Raw genomic sequence first — 17104 nt, 5'->3', positions numbered from 1 at the left:
AGAGCACCATACATGCATGGATGTATAAATGCGGAGACCACGATTTATTGTCCACACACACAAAAATTAAATAAATAAATAAATAAATAAATTAGGCGCACATGCATCCTTCGTCCAAAACACTAGCCAATAAAAATAATAAAAAAAAACGCCATATAAGAAAAAACTGAAAATGAAAAACCCTTATATCAATGGCCCATCACTAAAATGCAGGAACAAAGAAGGTGTGTGTGTCTGATGGTTAAAAAACCAAAACAAGTAACAAAAAAAAAAAAGCAATGATTTTTTTTTGGACATTTCATTCACTTGAGCGAGCCATGCGGCAGACTCCCTCCACCATTTTCCCTAGTATCGACAGATTTTCGGCTCGTTTCCTCCTCTTCTCCGATGTAGCCGAGGTATCATACAAAATAAGACGCGATGCACGCAAAACGGTCCGCTGCACATCCCCCTCACACAGTGTCACTAAAATATCTACTTGATCATCTTCCTTCAAGGTACTTCGTGCCGCTTTAAGCGCCGCTGGTACCCCCACTGCGGTTACATCAGCCATTTGTACAAGTCTCGACCATTTAGACGTTGCAAATATATCTAATTGTCGAAGAAATAAACTGCCAGACAGGTGCTGACGGGCAGCAGCAACGTATTGTTGGGCCACAATTGACATCAACTTCGGTCCCATTCGTGTAGAAACGGCGTCGCGTATCGCAGGCAAGACGGCTTCTAATCTTCCTTCGTCGTCCACAATACGAATAAGACGCTGTGCTAAACGTAGTGTCCGCCTCCGCTGAAATTCCTTCTTCAGTCCATCCGTTAAAAACGTATTGGGAATAAAATAAAGCGCATAAGACAGTCGTCCCACAAACATCTCCATAAAGTTGGCACCGAGTGCCTCCTCAAACTGCATGTACGATGAGTTTTGGTCAAGGATAGAATCCGCAGAACCGTACTTGTCGTAGTGGGCACGGCGCCCCTCATCGGATAGAATATTATTCGCCTCAAGAACCTCCTGAAAGCGCAAGGTGGCCTCTGCATTGTTCGGATTCTTATCTGGGTGCATCTCAAGGGCCTTTCGATGAAACGCACTGCGAATCTCCGCCGCTGTCGCCGTCCTTTGAACTCCCATGATGGCATAATAGTCCTTCAAGGGCGCCGCTGCCGCTCCCTCACTGGCATGGGTCGTATTGGAAGACATCCCCGTGAACATCTTCCCAAACGCCTCGCGTGCCTGCGTGAAAAGGTCCTCATCGCCCGCCGGCAGCTCGGCAAAGGCAGACTCGAGATGCACGTCCACCCAACGGCCCTGCTGACTGTCCCAGTAACGCTCGCCCCTTGCCGCCTCGACAACCGCCTCTTTTGTGTTGTACACACCCTTCGCAAACTGCCTCACCCCCGTCGCCACGCCGTAGGTTGTCATGCCAACCAAAGCAGCAACGCCCATGGCGACACCCTTAGCAACCCCCCTCGCTCCGTCCCTATGCCCATTCACGACCGGAAGTGCCAACAGGCTTCCAAGGCCAACGCCCACGCCGACCACAAGATTCTGCGCGGCACCAGATAAACCAGCCAGGGCGTGCTTCGGTTCCTGCAACGCAAAGACATTGCCCAGTGGAAATCCCGCACTCACTTCTCCTCTGTCAGGAGTCTTTGACGCCTCCTGTTCGGCCTGATGAGCCTTACTCGTATAATTCAACCCCATCCTTCCGCCGCCATCCCAAACATAACCCCCCACATAGAGAGAGACACAGACAGACAGAAACAAAAAAATAAAAATAAAAAACAGTACAAATAGAATAAAAAGCAAAAAAGAAAAACTTCATTCCAACAGCCAACAGAAGGCCATCCTCCCACAGCACAAAAAAAAAAACAGAAAAAAATCGAGCTGCAACACAAAACTCTTATTCACCAACAAAAATAACAATAATAATAAATCCATGCGACAACACAGGCGCTAAAAAAAAACACTAAAAAAATTTGCTAAACAGAAAAAACACAAAACCACTAATAACACCAGAAACCCACACGGCTCTGCATGCGGACTCAAGCACCTGTCCACAGAAACACACCCCACACATGGCACCGCCGCCAACCCCACCGAGAAGGCGGGTGTAGAGATGCCGCACACACAACGGCCACGGAGGCACCAAAAAAAAACGCGGGCACAGCAATGGGAACCAACCTGCGCCGCAGCGTCAAAAAAAAAATCATCACGTTAACACACACAGGACAAAAAATAATAATTTAAATATTTACGGGGGGTTGTTAGGCCGGCACCACAGCAAGCACTCAAAGCACCTCCACAGGCATTGAGGTGCCTCTACTGAAATGTGCCGCTCACCACGCGCTCGGATCGCCGCTAATTAAGTGCGACAGAGCGAACACCGTGTGTGCCCAGCCCCATTCTACAATATTTAATATTAAAACATTTATTAATTTCAACAATCAAAAATGTACCATCCTTTGCTACACCTGAAGCGCTTGGGCGCAGGAGAGGTGTCATTCCCAAAGCGCTGCATCAATGTTTCGTAGTCACTCTCCCAAACATGGTGCACAACAACAGAACTCTCAGTGACATTTTTTACCCCAAAGCCTTCGTGCACGTCATGAAAGCGGCATGGCCTTTCAGAAAAGAAGACCACGTCCTTGTACCGCATCTCGTGCAGAACACGGCCAACCATCGCATTCTCGTGATCCATGTTCAGGCCCAGAAACTCCGGTTCCCTCTCCTTGCTGTACGGCAAACGCACCAGACGCTGCAACGGCTTGTACGACACAAACTTCTCCGCCACGTCCCTCGCAAGCGTCGCACACATTCCATTCATAAACCTGAAGCGATCACCAGGACGATGTACAATAAAAACACCCCAGTATGTCTTTCGACGCGGGAGTGTGCGCAGGTCGGCAAGGTACTGCGGCACGCGAAGGAACATGTCGTCGTCACCCTTCGCAATGTACGGGACCGTGGGGAACAGGCGCAAGGCAAAGTCAAACAAAAAGTATGTCTTGCGGCTCATGCCAATCTCAGCCTCCAGGCCCCAAAAGCCGGAGCCACCAACGGTTTTGTTCGTCGTCACGCGGCCCTCATCAATGGAGGTTGTAAGGACGTCGTGCCACTGCGCCGCCTCCTCCAGCAGTGTGGCAGAGTAGTTGTGGCCGTGCGACGGGTGCCGCGCAAGGACGTACAGCACGAGCATCGCACCGGTGAAGTTGTTCGCCCTCGTCGCCACTCCGGGGAACCGCCAGCACGTCGACCGCTGCAGGTGGCGGCGCCGCTGCCTCGCCTCCACATCCACAGTGGGAATGCCAAGAACAATGAGAAAGTCTCGCTTCTTCCACGCGTCCACGACATCGCGGGGAACGTATCGCAGTGCCTCCCCGTCAGTGGTGCGGGGGAGTAACTGGGGCTGCTGGGAAGAGTTGGCGGCGAAGTCATCCTCCAAGTAAGCATCAACGTTGGTTTCGATCTCTTGAATGCAAGAAACTGCAAACAGCACCAGGAGAAACCAGACACCGACAACCGAGGCCATCCATTTGTCTGAGAATTGCATCCTCATTGCGTCCTTGTGGGAGAGAGAGAACGGGGAGATGGGCAGCGGGGCGCGGTGCAGCGACGAGTGTGGGTGCTATGTATTGCCCAGCCAAAATGGAAAAAAGGGGAGCAGACACCGAAAGCACGGCACACACACCACCGTGACACCAAACATTCCGGCAACCTCACAGCGTCACAAAAACAAAAACAAACGCACACGGCTCTGCATGCGGACTCAAGCACCTGTCCACAGAAACACACCCCACACATGGCACCGCCGCCAACCCCACCGAGAAGGCGGGTGTAGAGATGCCGCACACACAACGGCCACGGAGGCACCAAAAAAAAACGCGGGCACAGCAATGGGAACCAACCTGCGCCGCAGCGTCAAAAAAAAAATCATCACGTTAACACACACAGGACAAAAAATAATAATTTAAATATTTACGGGGGGTTGTTAGGCCGGCACCACAGCAAGCACTCAAAGCACCTCCACAGGCATTGAGGTGCCTCTACTGAAATGTGCCGCTCACCACGCGCTCGGATCGCCGCTAATTAAGTGCGACAGAGCGAACACCGTGTGTGCCCAGCCCCATTCTACAATGTGGAATAGTCGCCCAAGCCGCTACACAGATCCTAAACTTATATATAAATATATAAAGACTAAAATAAATGAGTAATGAAGTGGCAGTGGCTTCGCCACGGCCCCGATGTTTGCTCCATATACATATTATATTCGGATAACCACCATCGTGACATCCTGCAGTCAATTCGGACTGGAGATATTCATTACATACAAAGTGGCGAGCTTCTAAGTCCTCCAGCCACAGGGCCCCGCCACCAACCAACAAAAAAAAAAAAAAGACGGAAAAACAAAATAAAAAAAACAAATAAAGTAAGTCTGGTGGTTTTCGGTTCCCCGATTCCTAGAATCGCGGCCAACCAAGGATAAAGCAAAAAACGCACGGAATATCTTCGTCCTATCTGGATATACATTACTATGGGCAGCCAGTCCCCTCACAAACACTCATTTCACACGCTTCCACAAACAAAGATCAAAATAACAATTACTGCTAACAATCAAAAATGTACCATCCTTTGCTACACCTGAAGCGCTTGGGCGCAGGAGAGGTGTCATTCCCAAAGCGCTGCATCAATGTTTCGTACTCACTCTCCCAAACATGGTGCACAACAACAGAACTCTCAGTGACATTTTTTACCCCAAAGCCTTCGTGCACGTCATGAAAGCGGCATGGCCTTTCAGAAAAGAAGACCACGTCCTTGTACCGCATCTCGTGCAGAACACGGCCAACCATCACATCCTCGTGATCCATGTTCAGGCTCAGAAACTCCGATTCCCTCTCCTTGCTGTACGGCAAACGCACCAGATGCTGCAACGGCTTGTACGACACAAACTTCTCCGCCACGTCCCTCGCAAGCGTCGCACACATTCCACCGATGTACTTTAAGAACCTGCGGCGATAATACCTCAAAAAAAAACCCCAGTATGTCTTTCGACGCGGGAGTGTGCGCAGGTCGGCAAGGTACTGCGGCACGCGAAGGAACATGTCGTCGTCACCCTTCGCAATGTACGGGACCGTGGGGAACAGGCGCAAGGCAAAGTCAAACAAAAAGTATGTCTTGCGGCTCATGCCAATCTCAGCCTCCAGGCCCCAAAAGCCGGAGCCACCAACGGTTTTGTTCGTCGTCACGCGGCCCTCATCAATGGAGGTTGTAAGGACGTCGTGCCACTGCGCCGCCTCCTCCAGCAGTGTGGCAGAGTAGTTGTGGCCGTGCGACGGGTGCCGCGCAAGGACGTACAGCACGAGCATCGCACCGGTGAAGTTGTTCGCCCTCGTCGCCACTCCGGGGAACCGCCAGCACGTCGACCGCTGCAGGTGGCGGCGCCGCTGCCTCGCCTCCACATCCACAGTGGGAATGCCAAGAACAATGAGAAAGTCTCGCTTCTTCCACGCGTCCACGACATCGCGGGGAACGTATCGCAGTGCCTCCCCGTCAGTGGTGCGGGGGAGTAACTGGGGCTGCTGGGAAGAGTTGGCGGCGAAGTCATCCTCCAGGTAAGCATCAACGTTGGTTTCGATCTCTTGAGTGCAAGAAACTGCAAACAGCACCAGGAGAAACCAGACACCGACAACCGAGGCCATCCATTTGTCTGAGAATTGCATCCTTATTGCGTCCTTGTGGGAGAGAGAGAACGGGGAGATCGCAAAAAGTAGTATGTGGAGTGGAATTTATAGGTCTTTCATGGGGTGTAAATTGAAATAAGTAGAAAAGAGATGTAATATTCATTTCCATTTTTAGACGTCGTTAATGGATAACATTGCTTTATTATACGGGAGTGTGACGTTCTTTATTAGAGTGGTTCATGCTGGTTATTCCAAGTGAATTTAAAATGAGCACAATTTACCGAAAGGCAACGATGGTGACATTCTCTTCTGTAATTCCCTTTTCAATGTACTGGCAAAGGTAGGCGGAACGATATCCATTTTGTTTGAGGTATTGTATCCGTAGAGCATCAATGACACGCTTACAACAAACCCCTGTAGTTTGGCGTTCCTTGTCAACAGCCGTCCCACTGACGGCCCAGGAGGACATAGATGCTATCGCTGCAAACTCTGCAGTGGAAATGGTGTATTCTGTGCCTGGCAAACGCAAGATTGCCTGCTGATCATCTTCCGTGGATGCTAATGCATTGAGGTGCCGCAACTCACAGAGGTGATGGCAGCATGTGGCAAAGACCACGGCAATAACGGATGCACGACCCTCTGTGCAAAGATTGGGCGATGTGATGCATGAGAGAGCAAAGTCTGTACAGGCACCACAAAGGTGCTTGCCAAGAGCCACCCAGCGCTCCTCTGGAATTCCTTCAGCATGAATGTTATCCAATAATGTGATTACATTAACCTTTTCTTCGTCTCTCGCCCGTTTAAAGACGGAGGGGTCACGCAGGGCCTTTGCCAATTCGAGATCTTTGATGTCAAGACGCAGTCGAACGAGAGGAAGGCTGGTTCGGGAAACACGTGCATCACCTTTACGTCGAAAGTTGCCTACATCGACCACCACAAGGAGTGGTTTACGGTGCACTTGAGCCGGAGCTAATTCCTTCTTCTCAACAGTACTCCCTGAAAGATCAAAAGCATGGGACAACAAGACGTCCTGCAATGCCACTGAAAGTCCACCCTTTCCCGCCCCAAATTCCACAAATCCCTTCACTGCCATTCCAGAACTCTCTGTTGGCGTCTGTGCCTTAAAAAAACCCTCAATTGCTTTCTGCAAGCAGCGCAGCAGTGCACGGTGTTGTGGGCCATGCTTAGCTGACATGTTACACGTCGATTTAGATGTTTCCTCATTATTGTTGGAGATTTCCTCCGCCATCAGTACAATTTGAGGCTGTATCACGGAAAAGTAGCAATGACGCACGCGCTCAATCAGCTGACGAAGATTGTCGGCATCTAAGTGGTGATGCGTCATTCGTTCATGAGGTGTGTCATCTTCTCTACAATACACCTTTCCGCGCAACGCATTGGCATCCGCTTTGTAATACGGCAGCTTTCTAGTCACGTACCGCAAGTCCGGGCAAACTTGTATATGGTGCTGCAGCCGCGCCGCGTATACGGTGTGGTTGGGGTTGATCGGACAAGGCACACGCCGTGTTCGTCCCTCACACTCCTCCGCCCTGACACACTCACCGCCATGGGGACCCGCAGAAGAAGTGAAGGTGTCATGCGTATGACAGAAGCGGCTGCCCTCTCGCTTCTCTGAGCGGCAGAACCGCTTCTTTCGCGGGAGGTAATGATCGCACAAGGCGTCGTCTGGATTTGCCTGTGATGTCATTAAAACCACCTCGTGTGTCCTCTGTCAAAGAAAAGCCCCTCCAACGCAGCAGACACGTCCAGAGGGCCTACACTCCTCTTGTCCACACACACACACACAAAAAAAAAAAAAAAGGGAGAGCGCTAACACATTAAGCTCACAGGAAATAATCTCCTCCCAAAAATAAAAGTGGCATTTCCATTGGAGAGAAAAAAAATCATTTCGACAGCCACAATACCGTTCATTTCTGTACATTCGCCGCCACCAAACGGCGTTCATAAATTCATGGTTGGCGTCCTCGCTCTCTCTCTCTCTGTGTGTGTGTTCGTGTGTGTGTTTATGCGTAGCGTCACCTTCCAGCAGGAACTCACCAACGTGCCCATAACTAAAGGAACGCAAATAAAAAACCCCAAGAGAAGTATAAAAATAAAAACTTTGACAAACGCACACAAAGAAAAACAGAGAAGCACCGAAAAAAAAAAAAAAAAGGATAAACATAAAAAAAAAAAAAAAAGCAAATGCTCCTCCATTCAACAACAAGTGCCCGTAAATAATAATAATAATAAAGGGCACATGAACTACTGAAACTAAAACAAAAACCAAAAACTTCAATTTTTTTTTTTTCCTTTTGCCTCTTCTTCTTCTTCTTCCCTTCTTGGTGTGGGTAGAGGAGAAAAAAAAAAAAAAAAGGAGGGGACATGAGTAAATGACATACGCTTCTCCTGTATAGTAACGAAAAAAAAAAGAACATTCCAAGACCATCCACTCCAATCACATCCGAATCAAACCGGCGGGCCCAGTGTAGGACTCCAATGAATTCCAGAATGGATTCGGTTCAATGGGAATTTGGCACGTGAGCGGTGGGAAACGCATGTAGACGGGTTTGTGGCGTTGGCTGCATCGGATGCGATCCAACTCGCTCCATGGGGGTGGATGCGCCACAGCTGTGACAATCCCCCACGCAAAGATGTATCGCTGACGAAACTTTGGCTTCATCACATCGTGGATAAGCTGCAGCATTGCCATGGATTCCTCCTCCTGCGCCAGACGACTCAAATTCTCCTCCATCTGCAGCTGTAGCCCGGAGATGCCTTCAAATTCCTCCCACTCCATCTCCTGTCGCTCCTTGCGTTCTTCGTAGAGCAACTCTCCTCGTTTTCGTTCCTGTTTAAACCTCTCTGCCGCCATTCCTACGTGTCGCTGCCGCTGGTGCAGCTCTTCTTCTTCTTCCTCCTCCTTCTCTTCATTCGCTCCATCGCTCTCCCGCGGGTCCTCCGTGCCCAGTCCGTGTTTCCTCAGCATCGCCATCCCGGCCTGCTCCAAATCTGACTTTGCTTTAAGCGCAGAAAAACCACGGAACCACTGCCTCCGCAGGATTTCACGCGCGTATGTTTCCCCAGCCTCAAGCGGCCCGAGAATTGTGCACATGCCCTCCGCAGGTGTAAAAAGCTCACCACCCAACACCGCCGTGTCCCGTTGAGAGAGTTCCGCGCTATCCATTGCCATCCTGCCGCCGTCAAGCACCAATTACTGCTTTAAATATTCCTTAAAGAAAAAAAGGACAAAAAAAAGGCAAAAGAAAAGCTTTAAAAAGCCGACCATCAAATGACATGTCGACAGAAAGAATAAATGCAAAAAAAAAAAGATAGGAAAAAATAGTGGTCCCTACATGCATTACAAAAATTTATATATATATAACAACGGTTTCGCCTGCCATGCATCCCACAGACCCAACAGAAAAGCCCATAGCCGACTTCTGTTGACATAAACCTTATTTTCTTGTTATGAGGAATGTCCGTTGTTTTTTTTTTCGGTGGTTTGCGCTCGGCTCCGCTGTCAAAAATAAATAAATAAATAAATAAATAATAGGGGCAAGTGGAGACTTGTCACTGAGCCGTGGTGTGGGCAGGAGGTGCTGGATGTCAAGCAGGAACACGCCGTCCACAGCTGGGAGTATTTTCCACACAAGACATCACGCACACGGGGTGTCACTTGTTGTGCTCGTCTGTTATCCACTCGGCAAACAAACAAACAAAAACACCGCAGGGTGTTGTGACGGCGCGATGACGTTCCCTCGTGTCCCCACGGCATACCAAAGGGAAATAATATGCATCCCTCTCTGTGTGGTTGCCGTGAAAATACAAGTCTTGTAGATATCGCGCTCTTCTCACAGAAATGAAAAGCCGGCAAAAGATGTAATTCGCTCCGCAAAAAGCGTAACGGCCAAAAAAATAATAATAATAATCAAACACGCACAAGAATTGGCCGCTCACACATCGTACTGGGACAAGTCAAGCCGCACCTCCTCCCCCACCATAAACGGCTCGGATGCGTTGACGACATTTGTGAGAATAACGACCCCCTCCGCAACAAATGTAATGGGCGAAAACAAAAATCCGCCGCAGCCGTCAAAGCGGAGAATCCAATTGTGATGCTTCCAGACGGAGCGGCGATGGGCAATGGTGATGAGGGAGATGCCAAGCTGGTGGCACACGCTGTACAGCCTCTCCTCCACCTCCACGTCCATCATGCTGCTGCACTCATCAAGAATGGCAAAACGCGGTCGATGAAAGAAGAGCCGTGCCATGGCCAGTTTCTGCTTTTCCCCCATCGACAGCGTGTCACCCGCCCACGAGAGAGACGAGTCCCACGTAATATTCGGCTTTGCAAAAATGTCGTCAAACACGGCCAGCTCCAGGCAGTGCAGCAGCGTCGCTTCGCTAGCACCGACCTCGCTGCTCTTCAGCGGGTACGTAATTTGGTCTCGCAGGGTCCCATTCGACATGTACGGTCTCTGCGGCACGTAATAAATCTGATCATTCCGCGGCCTCATGATACGGCCACTCTGAAGTGGCCACAGTCCGCCCAATAGTCGGACCATGGAAGACTTCCCGCAGCCATTCGGGCCGACGACAAGGAGATTCATCCCTGGTTTCACGTAAAACGACAGCTCTTCGCACAAGACTTCACCGGTCGGCAAGACAATCGGGACACGGTCAAACTCAATGTAATTTCCTCTCACCATTTCACCCGCTACGGCTCCCGCCCCGTCTTCAATCGCCTTCTCGATCCCTTCCTGCAGTTCATACACACGGTTCGTTAGCGCATGCAAAACAAAAATTTTCCGGAGATTCTTGAGGATGCTCCCAATAGAAAAGGACAATTTATTGACAAGATATGATGTCTCCACAAAAAATGCCATAAGATCTGCCGCAGACATTCCCTCCGTATGTTTATTAAACACAGCTGCTCCACAGATAATGGAGCTAAGTAAGAGTGATCCATACTTGAGGAAAAATATCTCCATGATGTTGTAGCCACCACGCACGTAGGAGGCCCATTGATCATGCTCAATGATAGATGCAAGATATTTCTCCATGAGAGACCGATGAAAATGTTGTCCTTGCGTCATGACATATTCTTCCGCATATAACATAAGACGCTGGTGGGCCGTTACGAGGGCGCCATTCCGTGCCATTTGTTCACTCACAATACCCTCCAAATCCGGAAAAAACGCATGGGCAAACACCACAAACCCGGTATGGTAGCCTAGAATAGCCAGGGAGCCGCAAGCACCAGTGATGGACGCCACTTTATACGTAAACAGCGCAACGTCTAAAAGAGGTTTAAAAAGACATGTATACATGCTTGTAAGAGACAAAGACCAGCTTTCAATATCCTTCGTCATGCGCTGGTCAACCTCCTCCACAAAGTGCGAGCTGGCCAAAGGATAAAACACCTTCTGGTTCAAATACCGTCGATAAAAGTAGCGGCTCAGGTTTGATTGAAGCTGCAGCGCCAGAATCCCCACGCAGTAATTCACGGAGCTGTTTGTGAGGGCAACAGGAAGGCACCACGCCAGGAACACTACAATTTTTTTTGCCATGGCCACAAGGTCACAGGCAATTACCGTCTTACCCAATTGCCCGCTTATTTTCAGGACACGCAGTGAGAGATATGTCTGCAACAGCAGCAGTGACGAGATGATCATTAGCGTTCCGCTTTCCCGTGAGCTCAAAGACGGCACGGCTATTCGTAGCAGAAAAAGAAATCTTCTGTAAACGGACAGGCGCGGTCGTTCATGCGCATTCGCGGAAAAAATTGAACCTCGCTGCCTTTTGACTTCCAACAGTTTCCTCTTTTGGGGTCCGTGAACTGTTTTGGCAATGCGACTGCCCGGCGACAACACCAGCAGCAAAAGAAAAGCTGCGATGCTCCCAGAAAAAAATCGCCGAAGCAGACGGTCACGGCTCCGTTCCGCCACGTAATCCCTGCAGAGGCTAAGAAGTGACATCGACGCAATCGCGGTGGCCCCGGCAAAAAAGAAAAAAAAATATCTTTTCTTTTTTTCTTCAAAGTGGTCCGCTTTACTTTTATTTGAGGGGTTATTTCTTAAAACTCCTTTTGGAGGCTGCGGAAAGAAGCAAACCAAAAAAAGAAAAAAAAGAAGAAAATGAAAGTAGAAGCTTCCATTCAGCCGCCACCACCACCATACGCACACGCATACAATTACTCAGCTCACTAGCGGAAAATAAGACGCTTGCAGAAGAAACACTCATTTTTTCTTCTATCGCTTTCTGTGGCTTCTTTTTTTTTCTTTCTTCTTCCTTTTCTTTCTGTGAGGGCACATCATGCGTGTTATCGCAAAAAATAAAATAAAAGATATTGGTACAGAAATAGAAACCAATCTCTACTGTTCCTCAAACAACATAAAATCCGGACGCTACAACGGAAACATAGACGAAAGCTGTGTACTATAAGAGATGCATGTATAGATGCATAAATACAGCCATAAATGTCATGTCTTATACACAACATGTATGGTAGATGTATTGAACTATATTTAAGCCAAGCAGAGTCACCACTCATGGGACAGCTCCTTGAGATGCAGGGAGAGTCTCAACCGGGACTAAAAGTGTCTCAAGCATGCCACGAAGGACCACGTTCTCTTCATACACAGAGAGCATCTCCTTTTGAGAGGAGAGAAATAAGGCGGTGCTGACAAGAAGGGAGCCACTCTCTAATTGTTGTGAAACGTTTCGATGGGCAGCATCGAAACCCCGTGAGTCAATGCTGTCAGCGGCCGCAGCGTCTTGTGTGATGCCTTCAACATGCGGCAAATCGGCCGCAGAAAATGAGAATGAATCACGCACCTCCGCCACAGCACCCTCCTTTGGGTGTTGCCCAGCACGCAAGACCCATGTGGCATAGTTCGCTCGTAGTGCCTCCTCGCACGGATAAAGCGACGGGAAGGCCTGAACCACAATGCGGCACAGCGGTAGGACTGTACGCTCCATCAGCAGCAGTTGTGTATCCGCGACGGTGGGTGCGTTGTGAGGCAAGTCAAACCCGTAAATCCCAATTTCTGCAGCAAATTGTGCCTGCCGCTGCATCATCTGAAACCACTTCCCCGAGTATCGGTCATTCACATCAAACACACGCATGCAAAAAGCATACTTTGCCAACCTCAGCAGCAATTGAACAAGCTGGCAGCGCACGGACTCACTCTCCATCCGCAATGGCCCACTCGACAGAAGCTTGAGACAAGAATGCATCACGCCGCTGCACTCCCCATGCCATCCGTCCGGAAGAAGCAAAGCCTTCACATCATCCAGAAGCGAGACAGTCGCCAACCGATGATCACAGAAAAAAAACTGCTCCTGTGAAAAAATTTCGCCAAGACTCTCTAAGCGCCGGTGCTCTAGTAGAAGGCAGCTATGAATGCCAGCGGCCGCAGGGTCCTGCGCTGCGGAAAGAAGGCAGCCTGAAACACCTGGATGGCCATACTCCATGCAGAGTGCAGCCGTCACAGCGGCCAACAACTCCGCATGGCTCATGTGTGGTATCATTCCGGAGTGAAACAAAAGGGCATAAAAGAACTGGGCACACTCAGCCGCGTGGTCAGCCGTGTAGAATTCGGGGTCCCTAAAGCCGTCCTGTATCTGCAACAGGAACAGCTTCCACTTTCCTAGGGAGGTCGAAGATAAGTTGTTAAATAACTCCAGCTCCTTCGCAATGCCGCACCCAATTTGAAAAAAGAGCCCTGGTTTGCGTACATGCTCGTTTCTATTGGAAAAAGCAATAATGTCGGTGTCAAGTGCACGGAGAATGGAGGAGACATCCACGACAGGCGTGGACAACTCCTTCCCGTCAAACTGGCAGTACTCAACAGGCCGCAAAAACCAACGTTGGTGTGACCCCTCGGCGTGGTAAACTTTTTCAGCTGCCACTGGAGTTTCGTCAGACAACGCAGCAGCAGCAGCAGCAGCAGAAGGAGAAGGAAAACGCTTCAGTTCCTCCAGTTCTTGATGGGCATGTTCAACCTCATTTTGCTTTGATCTCAGTTGCTGTGAGAGCTCTCTCTTCTCCTCCTCTAATAACAACACACGTTCATTCACTTCGGCGAGTGAGCCCGCAAGGGTATCAAGCCGTTTTTGCATTGCCCTCCTCTCGTCCATGAGAGAATCAATAGTCGCCTGGAGTTTCAACACATCCAACCCCGTGCGTGCCTGCTGCTCCCCCTCATTGCCCTCCTCGGCAGTGAAAGGCGCGGCAACTTCTTTAGGCAGCGATTTGCAGAGTGAATTCAGCTCGCTACGCAGCGCCTCGTACTCACGCTGCACTCTATCCGCCTCTTGTCGTTCTGTTAGCTGTTCCTCGAGGCGGCAGCAGATAGACCGCTCAAGATCCCCGCAGCGGAGCATGTATTGATCCCGCTGCTCCACGGCACATGTGACATCTGCTGTGAGGGAGTCTACTTGCGCCTGTAGCGCATCTATACGACAATCCCGCACCTGTATACTCCGCCGCTGCTCTGCCTCCGTCGCCTGCAATCGCTTCACGATGGAGAGAAGTTTGGCACGCCAGGCCTCTTGCTTCTCCTCCAGATCTGCGATTGTCCGAGAAAGAATTGCATTCACCCTCCTCATCTCGGCCGACTCTCTGGTAAGGCGTTCCCAGTCAGAAAGATTGCTCACCACAAATTCAAACACGGCACAGGTGGTGTCCAGCTCCCTCCCGGCGTCGTCTCCGGGGGTCTCAGCATTGGAAAGAAGCCGTGGAAACACACAAATCGCGGTGTCAACAAGGTGCTGTACGGCCTCAACAACCCTACTCGATATTGGCGGCGACTGCGATGCATCGACGGTCCCCGTTGCGTCACCGCCCTCCGCGACTGAACGTGTCGCTTGACTCCTGCGGCTTAAAGAAGGCGTCTTGCATCGACCCAATCGCCCCAGCTTCGCCGAACCGCCTGCGACCTCACTAGACTGCTCTCTCCCGACCGGGACTGGCTCCTCACGCAACTGGTTCATGGCTTCCTCCTGTGTGATGCAGAGTAACTCCAGTCGGTGGTTCTCGCGCATTAGCTCCTCCACACGGCGCTGAGACGAAACAAGAAAACGCCCCGCGGCAGAAGCCGGAGGCCCACGCGGTGACATCAACGTTCCCTCCGTACTTAGGCCCCGCAGATTGTGTGGCGTCTCATCGCGTGGCGTCGAGTCACGTTGAGAGGAGGCAGCACGTGAGGAAACAATACTGCAAAGCGTCTGGCGAATGTTCTGAATGCGAAAAATCGCATTGAAATCCTTCGCAAAAGTGTCAGCCTCCGCCACCGCAGGACCGCGCGCAAACGTCCGTTTCTGCAGGCCGGGCTGCATTCCTATCGATATGTAAATATTTATCTATTTATTCACCTGCAGAGCCCAGAAAGAAAGAAACACACACACACACACACACACAAACGTACGCTGTGGGCAGGTTGGGCCCAACGATCAAGCAAAGAGCGGGACACAAAGGAGCACGAGGAAAAAAGGAGGGGGGTGAAGAAAGAGCAATGAAAACGGCAGCACGCATCCACAACGGTAAAAAAGAAAGAAAAAAAACAATTTATTAAAAATAAATAAATAAATAAAAGCATTTTATATTTAAATGTTACCCATCACTAAACAAAAAGATCCACTAACAAAAATAATTATTATTATAAATAATAAATAATGCCCGCATCGTGCAGAAGAATCCGCCGCCGTTACCGCCGCTCCATTTGACGTGGAAATCCCGCCACCACCACTTACCACCTCCCACGTATTCAATCAATTTATGGCGATGGCAGAAAAAAAAAAAACTTCCCGCCATCCCTCCCGCGACCACACGCCCACACGCGTAGGGGCGGTGCTAAATTTTGGCACTTCTAGGGCACACAGTGTATTTCCAGACAAACTTTGCGGCAGGGCAACGCTGCCTTACGGCATCCGCAATGCCATCGCGCTGCGCCTCATCGGCCGCCAACGCAACGACAAGCCCGCCCCGTCCGGTCCCAGACATCTTTGCACCAAGTGCGCCATTTTCGCAGCAAAAGTTCACAATAGTATCAAGCTCTGCACAGGAAACGGTGAGCTCCTGACAAAGTTTATGGTTCTCGTTCATCAACTCCCCCATACGAAACAAATTCCCAACCTCCATGGCCGCCTTGGCCTCCCCTACGCACGCATTGTAGCGCTCCAATAGGGCATTAAACCATGTGGGGTTATTTTCCTTCAGCTCTCGGATTTCCCCAACGACTTTGGTGGTACTTGTCGTAATACCCGTGCTGCACACCACCAGAAACAGCGGTCTTGTAATGAGCACACGAGAAAAGTTCGACACACCATTGACACGTCGATATGAAATGAGTCCACCAAATGTCGCGGCCGTATTATCTGCCCCACTGGGTGTGCCGTGGTAGCCACCCTCTCCAACGAAAGCGCTGAGGTTCACTTCATCTTCGGTCAAATCCAAACCGTACATCTCACTTAACGCACGTGAGAGGGAAACAACGTCGCTGGCAGAAGCCCCAATGCCACTCGTTGGAACAAGTGGCCCACCCAAATGAATGCGCACACCGTCAACACTGGTATCAATATTCAAGTGACGGAACACCAGGCGATGGGCAAGACGCTGCTCCTCAGCCTTCTCCACAATATACCCAGGCACAGCAGGACGACCGTCCACAACACAAATCCCCGGCTGCCCCTTCGTCAGCTCCAGTCGGCATGAGGTGTACTCGTCAATCCCCGCCACAAGAGCCTCCGCGCCATGGACAACAAAGTGCTCCCCAAAGAGAATAATTTTTCCAAAACCAATGTGGTTCTTCTCTGTTCGCTCAACAACAGCACGTCGCATCTTAACAATATTGTGATACTCGATAAAGTGAATTGAATAGACACAAACTGTTCCACCAGCCACCTCAAAATGAAATGCAAAAAAAAAAAAGAGTCAAGAAGCATCCAAAACACAAAGAAAGACGTACCAACGCAGACAACATGGCCAGAACGCAACAGACACCACCGCACCAATACAATGAAAAAGTAACGCAAACAAAAAAAAGAAAATTAAAAAAAAAAAAACTAAAAATTAGATTAAATAACTTTCCTGCACTTCCATCGGACAGAAGTGTAATTTATTCCATTCATCCTCCGCAAACCCCAATCGGCTCCTGGGCCTCCAATCATCATTCATAACAGAAAACAAAAAGAAAAGAAGAGAAGTGGTGCCAAATGCACCCACACATACACCGACAACAACAGAACTCCCAATTCATCCATCATTACGGCAGTCCATAAGAACAGAAGGCATAAAAAAATTAAAAAAAATAATCGCCTCAAATTACATCCGTACAACACAAACATAACTCTTTCAAAACAAAATAATAAAAATAAAAATAAGAGGCAAACGCACACATAAAACGACCAAACACAATCCGCA

At 49.7% G+C, this 17104-nt stretch overlaps 8 protein-coding genes across 8 annotated transcripts, besides 30 other annotated features; all 8 read right to left on the bottom strand.

Moving 5' to 3' along the window:
• Positions 1-14: part of a sequence feature (areas not merged during assembly with more than two copies in the genome that could not be assigned to a particular haplotype) that runs on past the window's edge.
• Positions 15-1709: a sequence feature (areas merged during assembly that could not be assigned to a particular haplotype. This can correspond to areas where the two haplotypes were merged or to regions with more than two copies in the genome that were merged during assembly.).
• Positions 68-92: a microsatellite.
• Positions 129-149: a sequence feature (AT_rich).
• Positions 299-1699, bottom strand: Tc00.1047053509237.80 (hypothetical protein, conserved; the record flags this gene model as incomplete). The annotated part of the gene is made up of 1 exon (XM_809542.1): positions 299-1699. The coding sequence occupies one exon, from the start codon at positions 1697-1699 to the stop codon at positions 299-301; it is 1401 nt and encodes a 466-aa protein (XP_814635.1).
• Positions 1710-2021: a sequence feature (areas merged during assembly that could not be assigned to a particular haplotype. This can correspond to areas where the two haplotypes were merged or to regions with more than two copies in the genome that were merged during assembly.).
• Positions 1731-1814: a sequence feature (T-rich).
• Positions 2022-2054: a sequence feature (areas not merged during assembly with more than two copies in the genome that could not be assigned to a particular haplotype).
• Positions 2055-3815: a sequence feature (areas merged during assembly that could not be assigned to a particular haplotype. This can correspond to areas where the two haplotypes were merged or to regions with more than two copies in the genome that were merged during assembly.).
• Positions 2229-2252: a sequence feature (AT_rich).
• Positions 2407-2436: a sequence feature (AT_rich).
• Tc00.1047053509237.70 (UDP-Gal or UDP-GlcNAc-dependent glycosyltransferase, putative) lies at positions 2436-3554 on the bottom strand (the record flags this gene model as incomplete). The annotated part of the gene is made up of 1 exon (XM_809541.1): positions 2436-3554. One exon carries the CDS (start codon positions 3552-3554, stop codon positions 2436-2438), a length of 1119 nt encoding a protein of 372 aa, XP_814634.1.
• Positions 3816-3927: a sequence feature (areas merged during assembly that could not be assigned to a particular haplotype. This can correspond to areas where the two haplotypes were merged or to regions with more than two copies in the genome that were merged during assembly.).
• Positions 3928-4383: a sequence feature (areas merged during assembly that could not be assigned to a particular haplotype. This can correspond to areas where the two haplotypes were merged or to regions with more than two copies in the genome that were merged during assembly.).
• Positions 3953-3976: a sequence feature (AT_rich).
• Positions 4379-4424: a sequence feature (T-rich).
• Positions 4384-12898: a sequence feature (heterozygous, non-Esmeraldo-like haplotype).
• Positions 4603-5715, bottom strand: Tc00.1047053509237.60 (UDP-Gal or UDP-GlcNAc-dependent glycosyltransferase, putative; the record flags this gene model as incomplete). Its single annotated transcript, XM_809540.1, has 1 exon — positions 4603-5715. One exon carries the CDS (start codon positions 5713-5715, stop codon positions 4603-4605), a length of 1113 nt encoding a protein of 370 aa, XP_814633.1.
• Tc00.1047053509237.50 (hypothetical protein, conserved) lies at positions 5954-7384 on the bottom strand (the record flags this gene model as incomplete). The annotated part of the gene is made up of 1 exon (XM_809539.1): positions 5954-7384. The coding sequence occupies one exon, from the start codon at positions 7382-7384 to the stop codon at positions 5954-5956; it is 1431 nt and encodes a 476-aa protein (XP_814632.1).
• Positions 7836-7877: a microsatellite.
• Positions 7976-8020: a sequence feature (GA-rich).
• Tc00.1047053509237.40 (hypothetical protein, conserved) lies at positions 8135-8869 on the bottom strand (the record flags this gene model as incomplete). The annotated part of the gene is made up of 1 exon (XM_809538.1): positions 8135-8869. The coding sequence occupies one exon, from the start codon at positions 8867-8869 to the stop codon at positions 8135-8137; it is 735 nt and encodes a 244-aa protein (XP_814631.1).
• Positions 9204-9229: a microsatellite.
• Tc00.1047053509237.30 (hypothetical protein, conserved) lies at positions 9633-11657 on the bottom strand (the record flags this gene model as incomplete). The annotated part of the gene is made up of 1 exon (XM_809537.1): positions 9633-11657. One exon carries the CDS (start codon positions 11655-11657, stop codon positions 9633-9635), a length of 2025 nt encoding a protein of 674 aa, XP_814630.1.
• Positions 11922-11981: a sequence feature (A-rich).
• On the bottom strand, positions 12229-15021 carry Tc00.1047053509237.20 (hypothetical protein, conserved; the record flags this gene model as incomplete). The annotated part of the gene is made up of 1 exon (XM_809536.1): positions 12229-15021. One exon carries the CDS (start codon positions 15019-15021, stop codon positions 12229-12231), a length of 2793 nt encoding a protein of 930 aa, XP_814629.1.
• Positions 12899-13862: a sequence feature (haploid, Esmeraldo-like haplotype).
• Positions 13613-13634: a microsatellite.
• Positions 13863-14730: a sequence feature (areas merged during assembly that could not be assigned to a particular haplotype. This can correspond to areas where the two haplotypes were merged or to regions with more than two copies in the genome that were merged during assembly.).
• Positions 14731-15512: a sequence feature (haploid, Esmeraldo-like haplotype).
• Positions 15081-15103: a microsatellite.
• Positions 15239-15294: a sequence feature (AT_rich).
• Positions 15328-15359: a sequence feature (AT_rich).
• Positions 15513-17104: a sequence feature (heterozygous, non-Esmeraldo-like haplotype).
• Positions 15536-16522, bottom strand: Tc00.1047053509237.10 (mevalonate kinase, putative; the record flags this gene model as incomplete). The annotated part of the gene is made up of 1 exon (XM_809535.1): positions 15536-16522. The coding sequence occupies one exon, from the start codon at positions 16520-16522 to the stop codon at positions 15536-15538; it is 987 nt and encodes a 328-aa protein (XP_814628.1).
• Positions 16703-16753: a sequence feature (T-rich).
• Positions 16974-16996: a sequence feature (AT_rich).
• Positions 17043-17064: a sequence feature (AT_rich).

The sequence above is a fragment of the Trypanosoma cruzi genome, genomic scaffold, assembly GCF_000209065.1.
Source record: "Trypanosoma cruzi strain CL Brener 1047053517185 genomic scaffold, whole genome shotgun sequence".
In the NCBI taxonomy this organism is placed as follows: Eukaryota; Euglenozoa; class Kinetoplastea; order Trypanosomatida; family Trypanosomatidae; genus Trypanosoma; species Trypanosoma cruzi.
Note: the sequence above shows the minus strand (reverse complement) of the source record. Positions and strands in the feature narration are given on the sequence as shown.